This window comes from Parus major, chromosome 19 (genome assembly GCF_001522545.3).
Source record: "Parus major isolate Abel chromosome 19, Parus_major1.1, whole genome shotgun sequence".
Classification (NCBI taxonomy): Eukaryota; Metazoa; Chordata; class Aves; order Passeriformes; family Paridae; genus Parus; species Parus major.
Genome location: NC_031787.1, coordinates 9,788,757 through 9,809,980, shown reverse-complemented (window position 1 = coordinate 9,809,980; position 21,224 = coordinate 9,788,757). Strand labels below are relative to the sequence as shown.

The 21,224-nt window shown below is 37.7% G+C and overlaps 1 protein-coding gene across 2 annotated transcripts in view; it reads right to left on the bottom strand.

Moving 5' to 3' along the window:
- Positions 1 to 21,224, bottom strand: part of PITPNM3 (PITPNM family member 3) — a 59,537-nt gene that overhangs the window by 7,153 nt on the left and 31,160 nt on the right. For both annotated transcript variants that reach the window (XM_015646308.3, XM_015646307.3), the window contains 13 exons: positions 19,549 to 19,625; positions 17,323 to 17,558; positions 16,341 to 16,530; positions 13,591 to 13,710; positions 11,533 to 11,714; positions 10,072 to 10,241; positions 8,348 to 8,518; positions 7,097 to 7,291; positions 6,157 to 6,305; positions 4,411 to 4,527; positions 3,637 to 3,753; positions 2,294 to 2,442; positions 644 to 793 (listed from right to left, as the gene is read on the bottom strand). In XM_015646308.3, coding sequence (XP_015501794.1) covers positions 644 to 793; positions 2,294 to 2,442; positions 3,637 to 3,753; positions 4,411 to 4,527; positions 6,157 to 6,305; positions 7,097 to 7,291; positions 8,348 to 8,518; positions 10,072 to 10,241; positions 11,533 to 11,714; positions 13,591 to 13,710; positions 16,341 to 16,530; positions 17,323 to 17,558; positions 19,549 to 19,625 — 2,023 coding nt within the window. The remainder of the gene's footprint in view (positions 1 to 643; positions 794 to 2,293; positions 2,443 to 3,636; positions 3,754 to 4,410; positions 4,528 to 6,156; positions 6,306 to 7,096; positions 7,292 to 8,347; positions 8,519 to 10,071; positions 10,242 to 11,532; positions 11,715 to 13,590; positions 13,711 to 16,340; positions 16,531 to 17,322; positions 17,559 to 19,548; positions 19,626 to 21,224) is intronic.

The window sequence follows — 21,224 nt, the reverse complement described above, 5'->3', positions numbered from 1 at the left end:
GAGGAAAGCACGAGACGTTCTTACACAAAATATTATCTAAAATATGAGAGCCATTTAAAAGTATATACTAAGAATAAACCTTGCAACACATAGGTACTTCTACTCTTGAAATTTTTAATGAGATTTCCTGCCATTTCAGCTGCAAGGAATGGAAACCCTTGAAAGTGACATTTCTACATGCCCATGCAAGTTCCAAAATAAGAACTGCCTTTTCCCATCCAGTGCAACACTAACAGACCTGCAAGAATTGATTAAAAGGCCTTTTAATTTTTCCGCCAAAAAACATTCTTTCACTCCTGGTACTTGGTATTTTTGAAGTACAAATATGTCCTTTTTTGAAATTAGTAAAACACAAAATACACATGGAATCATTATTAATTCACTGCAAACCCTTCAAGATCACATTCCCAAGAAAAAACTTTTTATCTTTAGGCAACTTAAACTACAAATTTCAATGTCATCCACAGTATTCTAATATTACCCTGAAATTCAGGCAGATGTGCTGTGCAAGAAAATATAGAAATTTATCTGCAGAGAATCTGAGCCCTAAGAAAATTGCTGTCTGTTTAGTGTAACAACCTTTTTCCTTCCTACTGTGTTCAAGCAGAAAGTCAGAGATTTGAAGTGCTCAAATCTCATTTACCTGACAACATCAACAGCCCCCGCTCGGACTTTGGGGTCACTTCCCATAATTGAAACACTTGCTGCAAAGGAACCATCAATGCTGAATACAACACACTCCATTCCTCGGGGCAGTACAGTCAGGTAACTTGCAGCACTGGTCTGGTCTCCTCTGGAGAGTCAAAGCAATAAATTAATTTAAAAATCAAAATGTCAGAATGTATTTTTCTGCATGTTCTAATTAAGATATGAAAATAGATCTATCTGGACCTACAGCTTTAAAATTCAATGTCAAATGTGGCTTCTGATTTCAGTCTTACATAGGACAATTGAAACTTACACTGATGCCTTAAGTTTTAGCTTTCATATTTTTCAGATTTTGCACTGCCCAGGTGTGTAGTTTTAAGCTTCATATTAAGTGTTAGTGAGTTCTCTTCACAGAGTAGGTAGACAAAACAATTCCTTTTCTAGCTGGATACCAAGGACAATTGTTAAAAGTTTCAGGCCCAAAAGCATAAACAACAGTGGACTGAAGAGAGGAAATAAGAATGACAGGACTTCATAACCTCAAGCTGCAATTGGACAATTAACCCCAATATGCAGATGGACCAAAACTTATAAAAGTGTGAAACCTCATGTCCAGCCTTCCATTTTGTGACCATTTTGGGTCTATCTTGCATATAACCCTGACCAGGCTCTTGTACTACCCAATGTGTATCCTTTAAGGCTTTTCAATAAATACCTACTTTATTCTTACTCTGTCTAGCCTCTGTTCTAGGTCAGCCTTCTCAAAGCATCAACACTTTTAGGAAATAGTTTTCCAAAAAGAAATTTGGAAGTTTATCTTAATAAGAAATCACATACGTACAAATAACTGAAATAATTAGAATAAAAACCCTGCAAACCAGCTAGAAGTACTCAAATTACTACTCAAAACTTATCCATGAGCTTAACAGTTGGTAAAATTAATGACCCTCTATCCTTGTAAATTACAGGGAATTGCTGGGAATGCCAGTTGAAAAAAGTAAAAAACAACAACGAAAGCAACAAACAAATAAAAACAACCAACCGACCAACCAAAAACAACCAGCCAAAAAACAATGTAGTCAGACATCACTCTTCTCGTGGACAGATATGAAAAACATTTCCTTATGATGTATTTTCCCCAAGAGAATTGGATGTTAAAAAATGAACAAATGACAAGGAAATTCAAAGCTCTTCCTATCCAACCACATGTTCCCTAAAACCTGTAATATGAAGATCACATTTATGTATGGTGATGAAGCTACTCACAATATGTGCTCACAGCCTAATGAACAAAGACAGGACAATTTATTTTGTTCCTCTTTGAAACTTACTCCTGCACTCTAAAGCTTCACTTTTTAATATAATTTTATTTGTCTATCAGTAACTCTATTTTCTTGAATTGATTGCCTTTTTTTATTAAACTGAGATAAAACATTTTCTCCTCCTCAAGCAGTACTACACAGGATTGTAAGCTGACTTTGGAATCTATTAACTGGTGGATAACAACACATTCCATTTCAGCTAAATTCACCTCATTGATTTAATCTCCCAAGTAGGGATTCAAATGAAGTTTTAACTTGGTTTTGAAGTTCTGTCCTGATCACAACAACCTATCACAGCTTTAGTTCCAGCTTGGAGTTATTACCTGACCACCATTTTGATGGGATACACACCAACTCTCAGTCTCTTCTGTTCAGGTATATTGTAGGATATTCGTCCACTGTTGTTGGAGATCTCTGTGTCAAAATACACCCACCTACCCGAAGATGGCTCAGTCATTATGAAGATATCCACCTGCAAAACCAGCAAAACAATAGTCTAGTGAGATAGTCAACAAAACATCCCCCATTTAAAGGCCTGCCAAGCCTCGATAATATTATTGTCCCCAACCATGGTTGGTAGTAAAAGCTTACAAGGAAGTTTGAAGGAACTTCATGACTCAGTAAGAACTTAAAAGAGAGTCGTCTCAATAAGCAAATGCTTCCTAATATACATTACAAGAGTTTATTGCCTTCATAATTTATTGTCTTCATAATTTAAAACACTGATTTTAGAACTGCATGCGTCAAACATAGGTATAGAGGTAAGAAATTTGGGAGGAACCCTGAACTAGGAAAAAGACAATTTTCCCTTGCATGACTGTATCACCTTTATACACACTAAACCTACAAAATTTCATCTGGTTATTTAGATGAAATCTTTATCAAATCATAAGCTTGCCTACAACCAAAACACTTTAACTTATCAAAAGATTTCATCCATGTGGTTTTCTTCAACTGAAATATTTAATCAAAATCAACATAAAGGACAGTAAATATTTTGCTGGACCTGAAACAGGCCAAGTAAAGCCTCCACACTTCAGTTTTGCCCTCAGCTCAGCAGCATTGCTCTCTTAATTTCCACAGAAACTCTTATAACCTCAGTGAATATGAAAAAATGTGTTCACTTGATGCTTGGCTTTATTAGCTGTAAGCTTGGCTTCTGCAGGCAGTTTTAGGAATGACAGTTTCAATTGTGTCACATTACAACTAATTTCTAAAACTAATCTTTACATGCCCAAGTGTAAGATACAACAGCCACCTAGCCTCTAAAATGCCTATTCTTTTATCTCGTTATTTTACCTGGGTAGGATGATACATTATTTGCTTTTAGTGCTTTATCAACTACTATAAAATTATTTCTCCTTCTTCCTCAGAAAGTTAATTGTCTCCAGTAGGTGGTACAGATGGATGTCAGGTTCAGAAACCACTGTACAGCATACTCACCATTAACCAAAGGAGACAGCCATAATCAGGTAAGAGAGACGAGAGCTCAGAAAAAGGTCAGCTATCAGGAAAGCCCACTTTACAGCATACTTCTGCTGAAGTAGTAGGGGGCTCCCCTCACACATTTCCCCTCACTGTAAGGCTTTCTCTGACACTATACATGTGTGCTACATTCAGCAACTGTTTCTAGTAGAACTAAGAAAATTGATTACTTGGACTTCACCTTTTCACCTGTTAAAGCCACCATGTCCAGAGGTCCATACATAAAGCGCCCAACTAGTACCTGAGGACCATCTTCTGCTGCAATGACATCATTAGCTCGGTGATTAGCAGTCACATTCTGAAATAAGAGCGGAAGATGGGAAGAGTACTGTTTGTTTTTGTCACAAGGCTGCTCTCTGTTTTGTTATCAGCAGGAACATGGAAACACAGTCCTGGACAGTATGTCTGATGTACATCAAGTGCACTGCATTCCCATATCAGCTGGAGCCTGATTTCCACTAATGGTGGGTTCCTGAACAGACCTTCTAGAAAGAGTGCTAAAGATGACCAAGTATGAGAGAACATTTAAGGGAAAGCCAATTCTTTTTCACTTCAAGTGATGTCATGGAGCCACATCATTATGTGCAGGGCACATGCATTTTAACTAACATTACTAACTGACTTAGCACCTGAAGACAGGAGGAAATATTTTTGCTTGGCTTATGGATTTGTCTTTTATGCTATAAAAGAAACCTCTTAGCATAATGGAAACTTAGGGCCTGTCTGTTATTTAAAGAAAGAAATATACTTTCTCCCAACATGAAGTGATAAACCAAGACAAAATTGCTCATATTCCCTAACTGTTAATCTGCCTGCCTCTGGATTAAGTTAGCAGTTTTCAGCTCTTTAGTGACATTCAGTTATGTAAACTCTTACTCAAGGCGATCAAACCCCATTTAAATTTCTGCCAAACCCATGTTCCATATCTGCCACATATATTCAGAGTTAAACTTACCCTCAATTTGACATGTGTCCTTTTGCGTAGCCATTTTTCTCGTGGATTGGATGGACTTAGTGTTTCTGGATCCAGGTTGTCATTTTCCTTGAAATTTACATTTTCATACCTCATCACCTGAAATTATATTAATATTTTAATAAATAGTGTGTGGCCTGTGGAGTCTTAGTACTTGGCAAAGAAAGAGAAATTACACTGCTGCCCTAGTTGAGTGACACTGCAGAGCCAAAAAAACAATGGAAGTAGAGAGAAGTAAAGCCATATGTTCACATTAACTGCAAAGATAAAGAAACTGCTTACACTTTGTTGGCCAGCACTTAATCTCAAATACATATTGAACAGCTTTTTCACTTGCAACAGAGCCTGCACATTCCTCCAGAGAAAATGGTGAAAACATTAGGATGGCATCAAGTGACAGTCACATTGTCTTGATTATGGTCTGCAAAGTCAGTAAAGTAGCTTAAAACCACAGAAGCATTTTTTAATGTCCTTTATGTGGCAGATGTCAGACTCCTGACTTCAGCTGTATTGATTTTCTACACATCTACTCAGAGAGAAGGTTTCTTATCCCATCTGGGTATTACTACTGCAGTAGGTGATAGGCAGGGACCCACAAGGACCCAATGAAGTCCAACTTGTGAAAATGCAGATCCCTATTATGTCACACACATTCTTATAACGTAAATATCATACACTTACCGAGAAACTTGCATGTCCAACTCAGATTTCAGGACACAACCCACAGAATTCAGAACCTGTGTGTGCGTTATGCCACATTTCAATTGAAACCAGAAGCCCTGTCTCACTGAAATCTGTGGGTTGTACCTGCAATCACAAATAGCTATTTTGAATGAGAAATAGGTTAGTAAATTTTTCAAGTTCAACAGATGGTTTTCTGTGCTGAAGTTTTACACTCTTAGTGCCCTTGCTAGAAGAGTGGTCTAGAACCATTTTAAAAGATGTCTTATAAGAAATCCCTTTAGTAAAATCATGCTGCAGAGTCAGCAAAGCAGATGGTTTGCAACAAATCACAGTAATGTTGAGAAGTAATCATGGTTTTTAACAAACTGGCATAAATTCTATTCATTTGGGGTAATGTGCAGGCAAGGCAATATATGCACCCACAGGGCATTCAGGAGCCATTAGTCCTAATCTTAACCTGCAACAAGGGCAGAAGGTCCAGACTGTACTGGAACTAACCAGTCCTTTATGTAGTGCTGTAAGCTCACATACTGCTTTACAGACATGTTCTAAATGCTTGAAAGGCCTATTCAATTCTAAAAGCTGTAATGCACATACAAAAGCTAAGAAAGCCTCCTGTAAAGGAGAGACTTGACTTTCTTATGGAAGCAGTACTTTCAAACTGGTTTACTATCAGATGTATGCTAGTAATTTCATACTTAATAGGGAGATATATAATTATATAAGGCTGGAGATAGCCTACTCCTTCAAAAACAGGATAAAATTCATATATAATACAGGGTAAAACTGATCTGGGGCATGGGACAGGTGAGGTATGCATGAAAGTGCAATATTACTGGTCACAAACTCAGCAGTGATAATGGTGGGCTCACTGTCCCCTTTACTTCTCCAATAAATCCAGATTTGTCACTCCTACATGAATTTGTATGTGATGCACTTAGCCATCTAACTGACCTAAAGATTACAAGACTGACCCTTGGAAAATGCAATTAACAATCACAAGGTTATCTGTTGCAGAGAGAAAAAAAAATAAATATCAATTACCTGTCTTAGGATGAAGGCCACAACGTCTGTTGATTCCCAGTAGCTGGCATGAAAGAGATGTGGCAGGGCCACCGTTGGAAAGGCTGTCAGCACATCTGGACAATACAAGGCATAATCTATTCGTTTTGTTCCCCACCACTTTGCAGTAACTACAAAAAAATGAAACAAAATAGCAAAACATTTCTATATCAATAAATTTCTTGCTGTCTTCGTTTTTAAGCTAGATAATGGAATTAAGTCTTCTGCTTTCTTAATCTTGACATTTTGAGTCTGTTAAAGGTATCTGTCATTCACGAAAGTACTGTTTTTACTGACTTTTCTTAAGTAAGGTCTGACTTAAGTTAAGATCACTTAACTGCCTGCCACCTAAATAGTTCTTCTGTGTCCAAGTTTTGGGAAGCAGAAATCACCTCACCATGATCCCCACTGCTTTCCAGTCCATGGAAAATGTACAGTGAAAGACTAGTACTTTTATGATCAAGTTATAGGATAAGAATTGCAAAGGCCTCCCCAACAGCAAAGTAAATATTGAGATATATAGATAGATAGACAGACAGACAGACAGACATACGACTGTTGCCCATAGCAGGACAATATAATGTTTTATAGCACTTTTGAGTAACAAATCTTATCTACCTATACTGCTTCATACCTGGAACATCATCATAAATCCCTGTTGGTTTGCAACTCTTGTGGCTCTTTATAAGTGGTACCTTAATATAAAACTGTGACTTCTTTTCTAGTACTTTATTTATCTAATTACAAAGAGAAAAGGAAGATAAATTGTGTTATGTAAAATTGCAGAAAATTGGGCTATTGTCATTCTTCCCAAATTCCAAGCAGATATCTTTTCTGTTCATAATCATTTTTTTCACAGAAACAATGTGAAGGGAAAGGCTATTGCCATATCCAACAGCACATGGCACCAGGCTTCACTCACTGTTGGTGAAGCATGCTGATGGCAAACTTTCAGTGGACCCGGAGTTTTCACTGTTTGTGCTGCCCAAGCTCAACTTTCTTGTTTTCCCTTGTGATTGATCAGAAGCAGTTGGAGATCCAGGATTCTCCTGAGAGAAAGGTATGTTCAAAGAGCTATTCTCAAGGAACAGACCACTGTGATTGTGGAGAGCATCACCTGCAGGTTACAAAAATGAAAATAACATTAAAAAGAAAGAATGCACACCATGGTTTCGAAACTAGTGTTTCTGTGTATTATCTTACTTAATTATTCATTTATTTTAAAATACAGGGCTAATGACCATTTTCCTGAATAATATCACTTTCAATGGCCATGGATGAAACTTGCTTCTTCAGAGTGAGAATAGCATGACACAGCATGACTATATGGAGAAAGGACACACCCTACTGCCATGAATGTGCAATGGCAGCTGGGTGCTTTTGGCCAGGATCTTCCTAACTGGGTAGTGATGCTGGGATGCTATTTTACTTCACACTCAACCCTACTCAATTTAAAGTAATTTCCTGAGAAGAATTACACAGCCCTGGGAGTCTGTGATACTTCTCTGTTCCTCTTTCTGACATAAGCAAAATGTAATTTTTTGCGTAACATGAAAAAAGTCAAAGATACTTTATGACTATGTGATTTTACCTAATTTTCTATAAGGTCAAGAAAGCACAATTCCTTCTACTAGCATCTTGCTCATCCACTCCTTTCTCTTTCTTCCCCAGAAATCAATCTATTTCTGTTTTTTTTTCCCCGTATTCAAATTTTTAGTACCAACATAACTATTGTTCAGTTACTCACCTAGGAGAAGAGCAATTAAGACTGCTCAGTGGTCTGATATGTTGTAGTAGGTATCTACAACAAACTAATGGACAAGTGACCAAAAAAAATAGCGGTCAACTAATTGTAAAAATAAATTGTTTAAAATGAAAGTCAATGACATAGAATTTTCCAAGTGACTCTTCAACTAGAAAAGTGATATCACCTCCTAAAGAGGTATAAACTCCTCTTTAACACATCTACTATCACAAACCTCATGTATAAGAATAATCTTTTCTTAGTAATCTTCTTCGTTCCACACTTACTGTATATCTGTACTAACTCAGTCCCAGATGACTTTTTTCTAGCATACCAGCACATTGCTATTTCAAATTCTCTTGAGCTGTGTAAGAAGAGAACACTTAAGAGAACAACACACAATGACAGCTATGAAAACAGGCACTGTACCTAACTGGTGAGATCTTCCATCCCCTAGAGGGTATCTCTGGTATCGTGGGACATTGAATGGAGGAAGAAGATGGAATTTTTTCTCCAACAATGGTTCAAGTCTGCAGGCAGAGGGGTCAGCAGAGTGAAAGAAGCTGTACACTTGGCTGCAGGCTGGTCGGACCTGGCATACTTGGATGAGAATGAGACAGAAAAAGAGAGGTCAGTATTGCTGCTTTACAATTTTCAAGGAATCTGTATAGAAACATAGTTAATACAGTCTTCTGCAACCTCCAGATTAGCACACGTGGCCAAAAGAAATTTAACTGAATTTTTTCCTATTTCATATGCAAGGAATTCACTTCACTGCACAGGAGTTTACAGAGACATCCCAAGCTGAGATGCAGGCACATAGGAAATGTGAAGAGCAGCAGAAGAGAAACAGATGGAAGCAAAGAAGAAAAAAGAAGTTAAAAATCTTGTAAACATATTATTGAGCATTATAGCTGTGATGCTCAGCACTTCAAATATTTACCAGCAAAATGGTCTGATGGGCTTGTGACATCCAGACAACTTAAGCCTAGGAGACAGCAGAACCTTCCCTTTTATAAAAAGGGATTTTTATAAAAAGGGATTTTTATTATAAAAAACTGATTCTAACAAAACAAATACATAAACACATCTGAATTTTACCCGTCACTTTTTCAGGTAGCTTTCTACCTTTCACTTCAGTAAAGAGGATACCTGACTCTTCTCAACTAATTTCCAACTGTCTGCATGATAGCTTTCAATCTGCCTGTTTTACTCTCAGTTGTGTCACAATTAACACTTTTAAATGGGATTCTTTTATCATATGCACCTCTAAAGGCTAATAATGCTTCAAGTAGACACTGCTCACCTCAGAATGTGTTTGAAAGGCCCATCAGTTGAGCTGCTCTCAAAGTATACTCCTTTGCAGGATACCAGAGGAAGGATAGAAGTGAGAACTAATTTGAAGAAAATAGTTTAAAATACTAGTAATTAACATGAAATTTTCCTGTTGAAGTGTCTGGACCTAGCAGAGCAGAGACTGGAGAAAGGACTACTGGCTAGGAAAAAAAAATCCCTTGGAGTTCTGAATTGTTGTCTCTTCTCATTATTACAACAGATTTTCTCCCTCATCTGATAAATGAATGCATCATTTCCTCTAAAGATGCAGCTCTATCCAAAGCTCATGCCATGCAAAGAGACAAAGCATGTGCTGAATAATGAAAAGTAAGCTTTTAACTGAAAAATTTAAAAAATCCAGATGCTTTAGAAATAAAACTAAAAAAATCTTCTCTGTGTCTGATCACTAGGTTCTGTTACTAGAGAGGAAGAATGGCTCACAAGCAACCTACCCGAGGGCCAAATCCACCTGTGAAGCCAGACATGAACAAGAGGTAATGCTGAACAAAGCAGAGATGTTCTTCTTGGTATTGTTTTCAAGTACTGATCCTCGGTGAAGTGTAAGCTTCATGATTTATGACATGGAATATATGATTAACAGCAGAATATAACGCTTTTGTAAGTGAGCAGTGGCAGCTCTGGAACAATCCTCATCCCCTCAGTACCCACCTACATTAATGTTCCCATCTCTTAAAGGAAGAAACTTACCTCTCTCCCTGACTTTAGCTAGGCTCCTTTATTCACCTCCTTTTTTTATGAGCCTCTTTGTTTACAAAGGTCATTACGCATCCTGTATTTTAACCCCAAGAAGAGCTTACCATCCAGACCAGGCAGAACAGTGCTCCTCATGGCCAGCACCAAACCAAGAGGTGATCCAAAAAGGAAGAAATCAGACACCTCAAACTCAAATCGGCCCAGATTTACTTCTGAGAGACTGGAATCCACTGGAGGAAGGTCTGCACCATCTTTCAACACGCTTGAGTGTATGCTGAACAAAGAAAATACTTAATCAAAAATAAAAATGGGTATTCAGAAAAAAAAGAACACTCCTGAAACAGGATGCTTAGAAAGCTCTAGCTCTGCCATTTAGATCTAAACAGTACACCTTAAAACTGTAAAATGATATTGCAGTATAGCAGCCATGATTTTCAGTGCAGCTATTCAGCAAATTTACTACCTTCAACATGCAAGAGTTTCCTGCAATTTTTCTACAGAACACTTGGTAAAGTTTTGCAAGGACCATGAATATTCAAGTTTACTGTTTTAAATACAACACAGTATTTCTCCTACAAAGAACCTAAAAGTGACTGACCAAAAACATCTTCATGTTTTCAGTTGCAGACAAGAGAAAACCAACCATTCTGTCTCAGAGGGAAAACATTCTACAACACATTGATATCCAGAAAATGCAATGGTTTCAAAATGAATGCAGAATAGTCAACAAAAGCAAAGCAAAGGACATTCAGTCAAAGCAAGGCTACAGAATTACCTTAACCTGCTAGTAAGAAAAATGCCAGACTTGAAGTAAGGCACAGTACTAAGTCTGCCCTATACTCAACTCTAGCAGAACTGAAACTTCAACACACAGTAAAACCTCCTCTTCTGCATCACTCAAAATGAAATAAAGGAAATAGGTTGATAAATAGAGGAAACAAAAGCCCAAATAATTCAGGTAAGTAAAAAACCAAATAGCTTAGAACCAGCAGGAACAATGAGACAAAGGGAATGCTTACATTCCCATCCCATGTATTTGAAAGGTTTTTCAGGATAAAGGAAAACTAAGTTAACTTCTCCCTCCAATCCCCTCCTTATTTACACCAAATGTTTATGCAGGGCTTTTTGTAGTTGTTGTTTTAAAGTTGATCTGAATAGCTCACAGAACAATGGGAACACCTAAAGCTATAATTCTTACCAGACAATAATAAAAGTCCTGAAAGTGTAGTCAGAGGGATTGTTATAAAGAAATAAGTAACAGAAATTTGCAATTATAAGTATTCATCCATCTTGTTTTGAGTGAGCTGTACTGAAGAAAGGAGAACTTTGTGCATTCATTTTTGCATGTTCAAAGCCCTCACAACTGAATAAAGATTAAATAAAAAACTCCCCAGATATGAGTATGTTCATATTAGACCCACTAAATCCATCGTTTTCTCTGAGAACTTTAAGCAAACCTCCAGAAACATACTACAACCAATAATAATGCCTCTGTGCTCTGGTGCCAACAGGCTCTTTTCAATGGCAAGCCCATTTCTTTTACTCAGTCATCAACCACTGGTTACCTGGACAGGAACGCATGGTGCTGGGTTATGGTATCACAGTCGTAAGTGGATGAGTCACTCTGTTTCCGAGGCAGCGACAGCCTTTGCTTCTCATCCTCCATGATTCCTGAGATGTCAATATTGCTTTTGCTCAGGTGTTTGCTGTCACCCAGACTGGAGTCCTCTGCTAAGAGTGGATTATCCTTCAGAAAATGAACAGAGCAAAGCGAAGATTTAGACAGATAATAAAATATAAAAACGCTTATATGAAATGCCTACATTTATACATATGACCTCACTTTATCCAACAAAGGGTGGAAGGGATTAAAAATTTCTCTTTGCAGCAGAAAGGAAAGAGATGAAGACTAAATTTCTCTTCAAGATAATAGCCCAAAAACTGGAAAGAGAATCAGGAATTTGAGGGTGGAGGGGGATGCAAGGGATGGGAAGGAGGATTAACACAAAAGCTTTATCCATCATGACTTCATCATGCTTAGAGAACTATAAATATCATAAGGTAATCAGAAGGGGTCTTACCTGAGTGCACAAAATGCACATTAAAACATTAATGATCTTGCTCATCATGTTCCATGGATATGGGATCTGATTTTTTTAAAATTTTAGCTGCTGCAGGGTGCAAGAGACCAGTGGTACCATATCATAAAGATAATTTATTATTGTTCATAAAAATGCTGCATGCTGCATAATAATGCTGCAGCTGATGCTGCAGATGCTGCTTTTCAAAATAAATGCCATTGGATGGAACCTCGCACCTCATTCATGCATAAGATCTGTATGCATGAGGTATGCAAGATCTGTTTTTTTATAATAAGCATGCATAAAACCTGGAGAACTAGAGGCTGGAGAACAGCCATACAGAAAGATGTCTTGGAGGTGGTGGTCAACAGCAAGTTGAATATGAATCAACAGTGTGCCCTGGCACCTAGGAAGACCAATTGCACCTTGAGGTGCATCAGGCACAGCACTGCCATCCAGTCTAGGGAAGGTGATTGTTCTGCTGTGCTCTGGTGTGGCCTCACTTTGAGTCCTGTGTGCAGTTCTGGGCACAGCAATACAAGATACAAAAGCTGCTAGAGCGTGTCCAAAGGAGGGCTATAAAGATGGTGAAGGGTCTGGAGGGGAAGTCATATGAGGAGTAGTTGCAGTTTCATGGTTTGTTCAGGCTGGAGAAAAGGGGACTGATGGGAGACCTCATGGCAGTCTATAGTGGCATCCTCATTAGACAAAGTGGAGGGGCAGGCACAGCCAAATTCAATGAGCAAAGAAAAATTAGTTTTAGAAGGAAATGGGATTAGATCTCTGTGAGATTACCCTAGAGAAAGTCACTGGAAAGTCGGCTCAGCTCAGCATTGCACAAGAGAGCACAAAGGATTCAAAGTTGTTCCCTTCCTTCTTGCATACATCTATCTCCCAACTCTCATTTACTTTCTTTCTCAAGTGTGTTTCACACAATAATGAAGTTTACATGGTAGCATTACTTTAAAACCTGTACTTTTACTACCATAAAATCTTTCCTGGATCACAGGTAGAATGAATCCTCTCTTCTGTGCAAATGCAGCACTTGCATGGACACTCAGTGGTTCATTCACAGGTCCGCAGGTGATTTACATTCCTTATAAAGAAAGAGGCATTCTTTCACTAGTCACTAAAACTTATTCATAGTATGTCTTAATACTAGACTACCCCCAGAAAATAGTGTAAGGAATCCCAGATCCCAGGTGAAAAGAAAGAAAGAACAAAAGAAAGAAAATATTTTGACAAAAATGGCAGCCTACCAGAGACTTCTGATCAAGGATGTGTTTGCATCCACAGTTAAGGACCATATAGAGCACTTGGTAATCCTACTTTAAAGGCTAACAGATAAAGCCTTCACTACTTGTTTCTGTATATCATAAAACTGAAGTTGACAACTTAATTTTTAACAGCAAATTTTTGATACACAGGCAGAATCCTACTCTATCATGGCAATTTACCAAATCCTTAAATTTCCTCTGGAGCTGATTTCCTTCATGGAATAAATCTATAGGGTTTCAGCTGTGTGTATTTTTTTCTCTTCACCTGGATGCTGCTGATGCTTCCTCTCCTGCTACTGTTCCGACTCTCATAAGCTGTATTAGAATTATAGCAGATGGCATCAAAGCCCAAAATTCCTCCAATGCAGTCACCTATAAGACACACCTGAAAAAAAGATTTTTTTTGAAGATGTAGCAAGTGTTTTTGAAAGAGACAAAAAGCATCACAGAAATGCAGAGGAGTTTCTGTCTTACTTCATCCCCTTGATACTGGTTTTTGCACTTTCACTTATATTGCAGCTACTTTTTTCTACTTTCTTTTATCACCAGAAATATGCCCTATGTGAAGAATATCTGCCCCAGGGACTATTTTGATGAGTGTGAGTTCTGCCAAATGGATGGGAACTCTTCCAGCTGCTTGCAGCCAGATTCCAGCTCATTAAGTCCAGATCACTGGACCAGTGTCACAAAGACTTTAAGCCACTTAACATTTTCTTCAGAGTCATATAGGGGAGAGAACCTTACAGATTGACACTCCCCTGTCACGACAAGAGAACAAAACTTTAAAATTATGTATTAAGCAGGAAGTGTCACTCTTGCTTCACATGGAGGCTATCTTCAAAGTATGGCAATTCAAAATACATATGCTACTAAAACTGGGAATTCAAGAGTAATTTTATGGTACACTAGAATCTCCCTCACAAGCTAATTCCACTGAACACCTCCCCATCCCACATGAGATGATTCTTTCTCCCTGCTTCCCAGTCTGTGTCTGAGCATGAGTAACAGCTTGATAGCATGCTTCAGCAAGCCTCTCCTTATGATGTTCAAACTGAAACAACTGTCTAATCTGTTGTTCCCAAATCTGATTAGCATAACAGAAGATATTACAAACTTTAACTTCTAAATTCAGCTTGACTACAACAATAAACTACAAGTTTTGGATACAGGATGTTGTGCATGCTTTTTATGAAGTGAAGAATGTTAGGAAAAGCGAGTTTTTCAAGATGTAGGTAGGGAAAAACCTCAGACTCCTCTCGGTACATGTCCATGCAGCACTCTTCCTATAGTGAGTACATCTCTTGTATTCAACTAAAATTATAAAAAAACACTTTAAAAAATAAAATATCAAAATGTAGTGAGGAGATATCTATCCTAAGGCATTTCTGTTTCTAAAGTTGATCAATTGAACAGCATGTCATTTTACTCTTTGATTTCAAATTCCTATGCATAATGAAGTCCACAAAGAGCTGAAAATCTTATGATTCAGGTAATCTCAAAAAAATTAACAGCACTTTTTGTAGGGAGTTGGCAATATCTTCTTCAATTTACCATTTTGTTTCTAATCCTTACTATTATTGGCATTAAGGTAAGGCAGTTAACTTGTTCCAGATACTATATAAAATCAAAAAGGCAATCTGATCTAATGCACTTTCAGTGTAAATTGACAGAAGAGACAAAAATATGAAAAGAAAGATCCACACAGGATGCATGTCAAGATATATGATATATAAATCAGTACAGGACTTATTTAGAGACAGAGCTGAAATTTCTATCTAAGGAGGAAAGCAAAGCACTTTAGAGAGCACAGAGAAGTCACTTCAATTTTAACAGTGTGGGCAGTTGATGTGAATATTCTGTGGAACATAGAGAAGTCAAGCAGACTCTCCACAAGAAGTAATATATATTATTTATAAACCACAACAGGGAGATTTTTTTGTAGCTTTGTCAAAGAAAAAAATTGTAATACTAAAGTTCTATTGAGAAAATGTTCATATTATTTTTGTAACTCATATCATTCTTTACGTAATTTCACCTTTCATAATGCTCTGTCACTGCAGCTGGGCTGGTTTTATGCTTTAATCAAGAACAGTTTACATAGTAAAAATGGCTTCCAACTAAATTTTAGTCTAAAAATACTGACATATCACAGCATAATCTTATTAGTGTCATGGAAAAGAATTTGTGTAATAAGACACATGCTTCCCTTCAAAGTTTACACTATACTCTATACTAAATGTATTTTCTTTCTTTTTCTGAAGTGTGAAGGTCACTGCACTTAAAGGAAGTACATGTTCCTGGCCCTTGTAGACAGCCCCATTATGAATAATATCAGTAACTCACACAGGGTATCAATATCATATTTCTATGTGAAGCAGGAGGTTTTGTAGACTAAAGATGGTGAAGCAGGAACAGTAACTGACAGTTATTGTCAGTTGAAAGAAACAGTGCGCGGGTCACACCAGAAAAATTGCATTATTTCCCCAGAGTTAGACAGGAAATCTGCAACACTGCTAGCAACTGATATTTGTCTTCTATGTTTCTTTACTGTCAATTGTTTTATTACTATAGTCATGGAGGGAAAGAAGAAATCGTAGTTCAGTATTGGATTTCTTAGGATCTTAATGGTGTCCCAATTTTTCCATCAACTATGTCTGAAGAACTCATTAACATAGATGATAATTTGTCTCGGGCTGGCATGCTTGTCCACTATGTACCCTGCTTACTGTAGCATAGGAAAGTAAGAGGTTAGGAGTCAAAATGCTTGTGGGAAAATGTATATAATCTTCCAACAGCTGAGTAAATCCACAAGAGATAGTGCACAGGATTCCAGAAGTGCCTGTCTTGTGCTGGACACTGAGAAGGCATTTTGTGTGGGTGATCCCATGCTAACATTTATTCATCATATTTTTACTGTCCCACACTCATAACTCATGCCACTCAACACAATGGCTTGAAAAGAAACAGCCTTGCTCTGAAGAAATTTTACTTTGATGTAAGAGAAAATAGTCCTACCTGTCCATTAAAACCAGCCCCGTCAGTAGATTTGAGAAACTCATTGTAAACTTGATTGGCTCTACTGATCACCATGGCAACTGCATCCTGGTACTGAGGAGATGAAACAGCCAGCAAAGGCAAGGCAGCCAGTGGGATGTGGTCTTCACTACTGCTGAGACAGCTCTCATCATAGCTGTAAGGATTTAGGCTAGAAAAGAACATGTTATCATCAGGAAAACTGCAAGATGCAGCATACAGCACTAGAGAATGAGCAGTTACTAACAGAAATGGGTTGGGCCACTGCAGATTACAATGAGCAAACACAGGAAGGATCATTTTCTCAGAGAACTCAACTCCTTAAAAAACCCAAGGCATTACTCAAGATTAGTCATGATTACATATCAACCCAAGGCTTTATTACCTTCTCAACTCTTCTGCAGTGTTTTCTGCTCTACATGAGGTTCAAATGTAACTCTGGGCTCTATACTGCAACAAAAAGGATTCTAAAAGCAACCATCACTTAGGGAAGCCCCAGACAAAACGAGAAGTGTCTCTGTTTACAAGAATAGAAATCAAGAAAATCTGATTCTCTCCTTCCCTCACCACAGTTCAGCAGCTAATCCTGGTTTGCACTTGTAGAAGAGTTGATGCAGGAGTATGCATTTCTTTCTCATTTCTCTATCCTGCCATTTAAAATATTTATGTTACAGAAAGTAATGTTACTTGAAAACATTCTGTCATTCAATGTGTGAATTTCAAGACTAAAAAAGCAATCTGAAAAACACTGAGGAAGAGCAGCTTCTGAAGTGGATATATCCAATAAAAATGGTTTTTAAATCAAATTCATCCACTTAGAAAAAGACAGAAGATTGTTGCAAGTCTTGCAGTCAGCAAAAGATTAAGAATGACTCACAAAATTTCATTATGAAATATATGTGTCACAGAAAATCATTAAAATCACAATTCATAACCAAACACCAGGGAATGCACAGCAACTCACCTGGAAACAAGAGAGAAAGCTGCTGAACAGATTGCTGGGCAGGGAACAAGTTTCATTAAGATGTGACCCAAAGAGGCAGGGAAATGGGCTCGGGTCACCTTCTCAAACACAGAACTGAAGGTGTTGATATCTGCCAGCTTACTGCTGTGGTCTCCACTTCCAGTGTCTAATATGTTCCCCCCATGTAGGATCAAAATTAACACATGAGTTTTACAATTCTGGTGTTGAACTCCTTCCTGAAAGAAAAACACAAAACAGGAAAGGAGGGGGCATTTTTATGGACTTTGTTAGTTTACTTGGTGTCAACATTAGCAGTGATGTTTTTTTTCTCCCACTCCCACTGTGATAATTCTGTGATACTTGCTTTCACTGGAGTGGGTGGGGGCATGTGTGTGCATGTGCGCATGATCTGTGTTCCATTTAGTTCAAGTATGTCTGAATCATATAGAGCCCACTATGCTCTGACACAAACCCAGCAGCACAGAGTAGGTTTCAGATCAACAAAGTCAGTTTTGCATGCATCGGAAGTTACTTTAAATACTCTGAAACTGGAAAAAAATTCCAACCTCCACAGGCAGCGTAAGCAATCATCTGTCTAGGTATCCTAGTGATTGCTTCATTTACTGGCAAGGCTCTCATTCAAACCATCACAAGTCCAAAAAAGACAAACTTCTCTGCCAATTAAAATATTCAGCAAAAGCAGATGATACAGTTATCTCAGACTTTTGAGACTGGTAGCTTCTTATTAAAATGAAAAACACTTACAGAAAAAGTAAAAAAATGTACCATTGCTGATAGCCATAAAACTCACAAAAGAATTTACACATATGTTAATAGCTGCATACACAGACAATAATCAGCATGTTTTGTAGAATAACCAAAATATTTCCTACTTGAAACCGGAAAAGCATTTTGAATGTCTCACAATTTCACTTTTTTTTCTTCTTTACCCCTTGATAGTCATGTGCACTCCAAGAAATCAGCAATACATTAAAAGATTAGATTTTTTTGTTGTTAAACCTTGATGGCTGTTTTCTTCTTCACTTTGAATGACATGATTCCTGAAGGTTTCTAGTTCCTGACCAAATATGAACACACTGAAAAAACAACAGTAATGTTTTTTGTCTAAGGATCATTAAATGCTAGATTGGGTGATTTACTCAGAATCAGGGTATGTTCTGGACAGTTTATTCTTAAGTTTTGGAATTAAGGGAAATTAGTAACTTTAGCACTTGTATAATGGTGACAGAGAAATGTCTGAAAATGAGAGAACTGTAGGTTATTCTACTATTTCTGTTCAGCCCATGAATTTAAGTATCCAGTAGAAGTATTCACTGTGAAGGCATTTTTCTGACCTGATTTGTAACTGCTTAAATACAGGAGAATCATACGAGCATTTTTCACATTCCGTTTTTCCATGCACTGATTTACAATTTCCTTCTCCATAAGGTTTTTCATTCCAGTTCTCAAAAGGGAAATTTAATTCCATTTAAAAGCTAAATGTAGTTTCTTCCATGGACAATGTCTGCTTGTAAGTAAGCAGCACTGCTGAGGAGTTGGTGGAAATGAAAGCTTCAAAAAGGAAAAATTCAAGGGGGTCAATATTGCTGAAGTTACTGGTATGAGAAGTCCCTCAGCTGGATTTAACTGATATCTTTCACAGGAAGACTCAAAGAGAATAAAATTAATTTGTCTGTCAAAAGTAGCTCAACCATCACTTAGATAAGGTGCTCAAGTACTAATCAACTGGACATCTGAAGTCAATCAATGACTGTCATCATTTTAAGGGGGCTGTAGAACTGAGTTCTTCAAAAATGGTAAAGTAGACATTTCCATTACCTGTCCTATGTGTGGACAGAGGTCCTTAATCAGTTTTCTGGAAGGACCACAACGTGTTGAGATTCTTTCCTGCTTCTAAAATAAGTTGATTCTGTTATTACCAAATTCATGACTGCTGCTGAATCTGCTTCACAAAACCTGGATTCCCAGTCAAGTACTAAGCAGACATAATTTCTCTTCAGAAAACTGAGTCCTATTTCCACCTAAGTATGCAATGTCTAAAAATCTTTTTAGATGTTTCTCAGTGATTGCATGTGCACCTACTAAACAAGGGAAAAACACATTAAGTCAGGAGATGAGTTTACAATTGCATAACACAATATGAAAGTACTTTCACATGTCTACTCCTTGAAAATCAGCACAGCTTGTTTCAGGAAAAAATCTCACCCCATTGTCCTCATGTATTTCAATACTGTCTTGTGCAGGGAACCTTTGTTTTCTTAAAGAGGTTCTATATAATTCACCTGAAAGGAAAAGAGACATATTAGTAAATATTTGTCTGTTACGTCTTTTACAGACATCTATGGAGGTAAGGCACTTTTCTAATTTCAAGACATACAGTTCTGTTCACAGGAAATTTGGTAGACAAACAGAATGATACATGCTCACCAGTGATTCAGAGACACTAAGCAAGTTTGGCATCTCTAACTTTGCTGGAAGTAACTTGTTGCCCTGTCTCTTCATGTGGAATACATCAGATCTCAAAATCACCATGAGAAGAAAGCCAGGTGAAAGGAAAAACACTGAGTGATTCAACACCCCAAAGCAAGCATGAAAGGCATGGGTTTGATACATGACTGAAAAATAAGTTTGTACCCTGAATCTAGGACAAGAGAATTCATATGGTGATTCCAAAACTTCTGAGATCATGACGTAAGGTTCAAATGCATACTAAGAATCAAGACAGCTTCTCTTTTTTTAATTTATTTTATTACATAGACCGTTTCAAATATCCCTCATATTTTGCCATGTTAGTTAGGAAAGATTTAAAGGAGGAAAAAAAAAAAAAAAAGGAGAACTTGTGTTGGCTACAAAGCATAAAGTGGTGATAGTCCCAAAAGAAAACTGCTATTTCCCTTTTCATGCTCCCGTCAGAAATGATGCCGTTTCTTGCCATCTGCTGCACTATTGCCAGCCCTTTATAATGACAAATCTGTCATAAGAAATATGTTCACATGAAGACTGTGACATATGCTTTCTATTCACAAATGTGAAAGAATACTGTAAATATACTGCAGATGCAGTTTTGCAAACTGCACTGTTTATAGGAAAATAACGGCATGCATCAATGAGCTCAATCCTGCTCTGAAAATCACAGCATGAGATAGTTCCTGTGTTAAGTTCCACAGTTTCTTCATTGAATGAGCCTTACACATACACATGCTACCAGATCTTGTAAATGACTACTACAGAGCATAGCGGAAGAAGAAACATACAGGGTTTAGCAGAGGATCTCAACTCAAAATGCTCCATAATTTCAGCTACCACAGCAGGCAAGATGGGAAAAGTATGATTTCCAAAATGGAAGTGGTTGGCACCTAGTGACCACATGAGCTTATGAACACAGCTGCAGGAATAAATATTTCACTGTGAACTCCAGGAAGGTACACAACGTCCCCAGAGAGAACTGTGATGAAAGGAAACATCCTCATAAACACCACACACTTCTGTATGTCAATTCCTCCTCTTTAACAAACAATTTAAAAGCATAGAAAAATCAAAGGCAGAGCCACGTGTAAATACACTCATGAAATTGGGCAGGCACCAGCAGCAAAGAAACCCTAGCAGTGCCAGGCTTGGCACTACTTTTCATTCTTACAGCACTCAGAAGTTTTAACAGCAACACTCCTTACACCTCCTGTCTCGGTTCTAGAAGACAGGTGTCTGCTAGGGAGAGCAGGAGCCTCCCTTGGAATAAAAGAATGTAGACCCCCTCCCTCCAAATTATTATAATTTCGAAATCAAGGGGCTTTCAGGCCGAGATCTGGGGATAGGAATAACAGTTCTTTACTAGTGTGTATAACGAGGCAAACAAACAACAATAACTACAGCATTAACAAGAA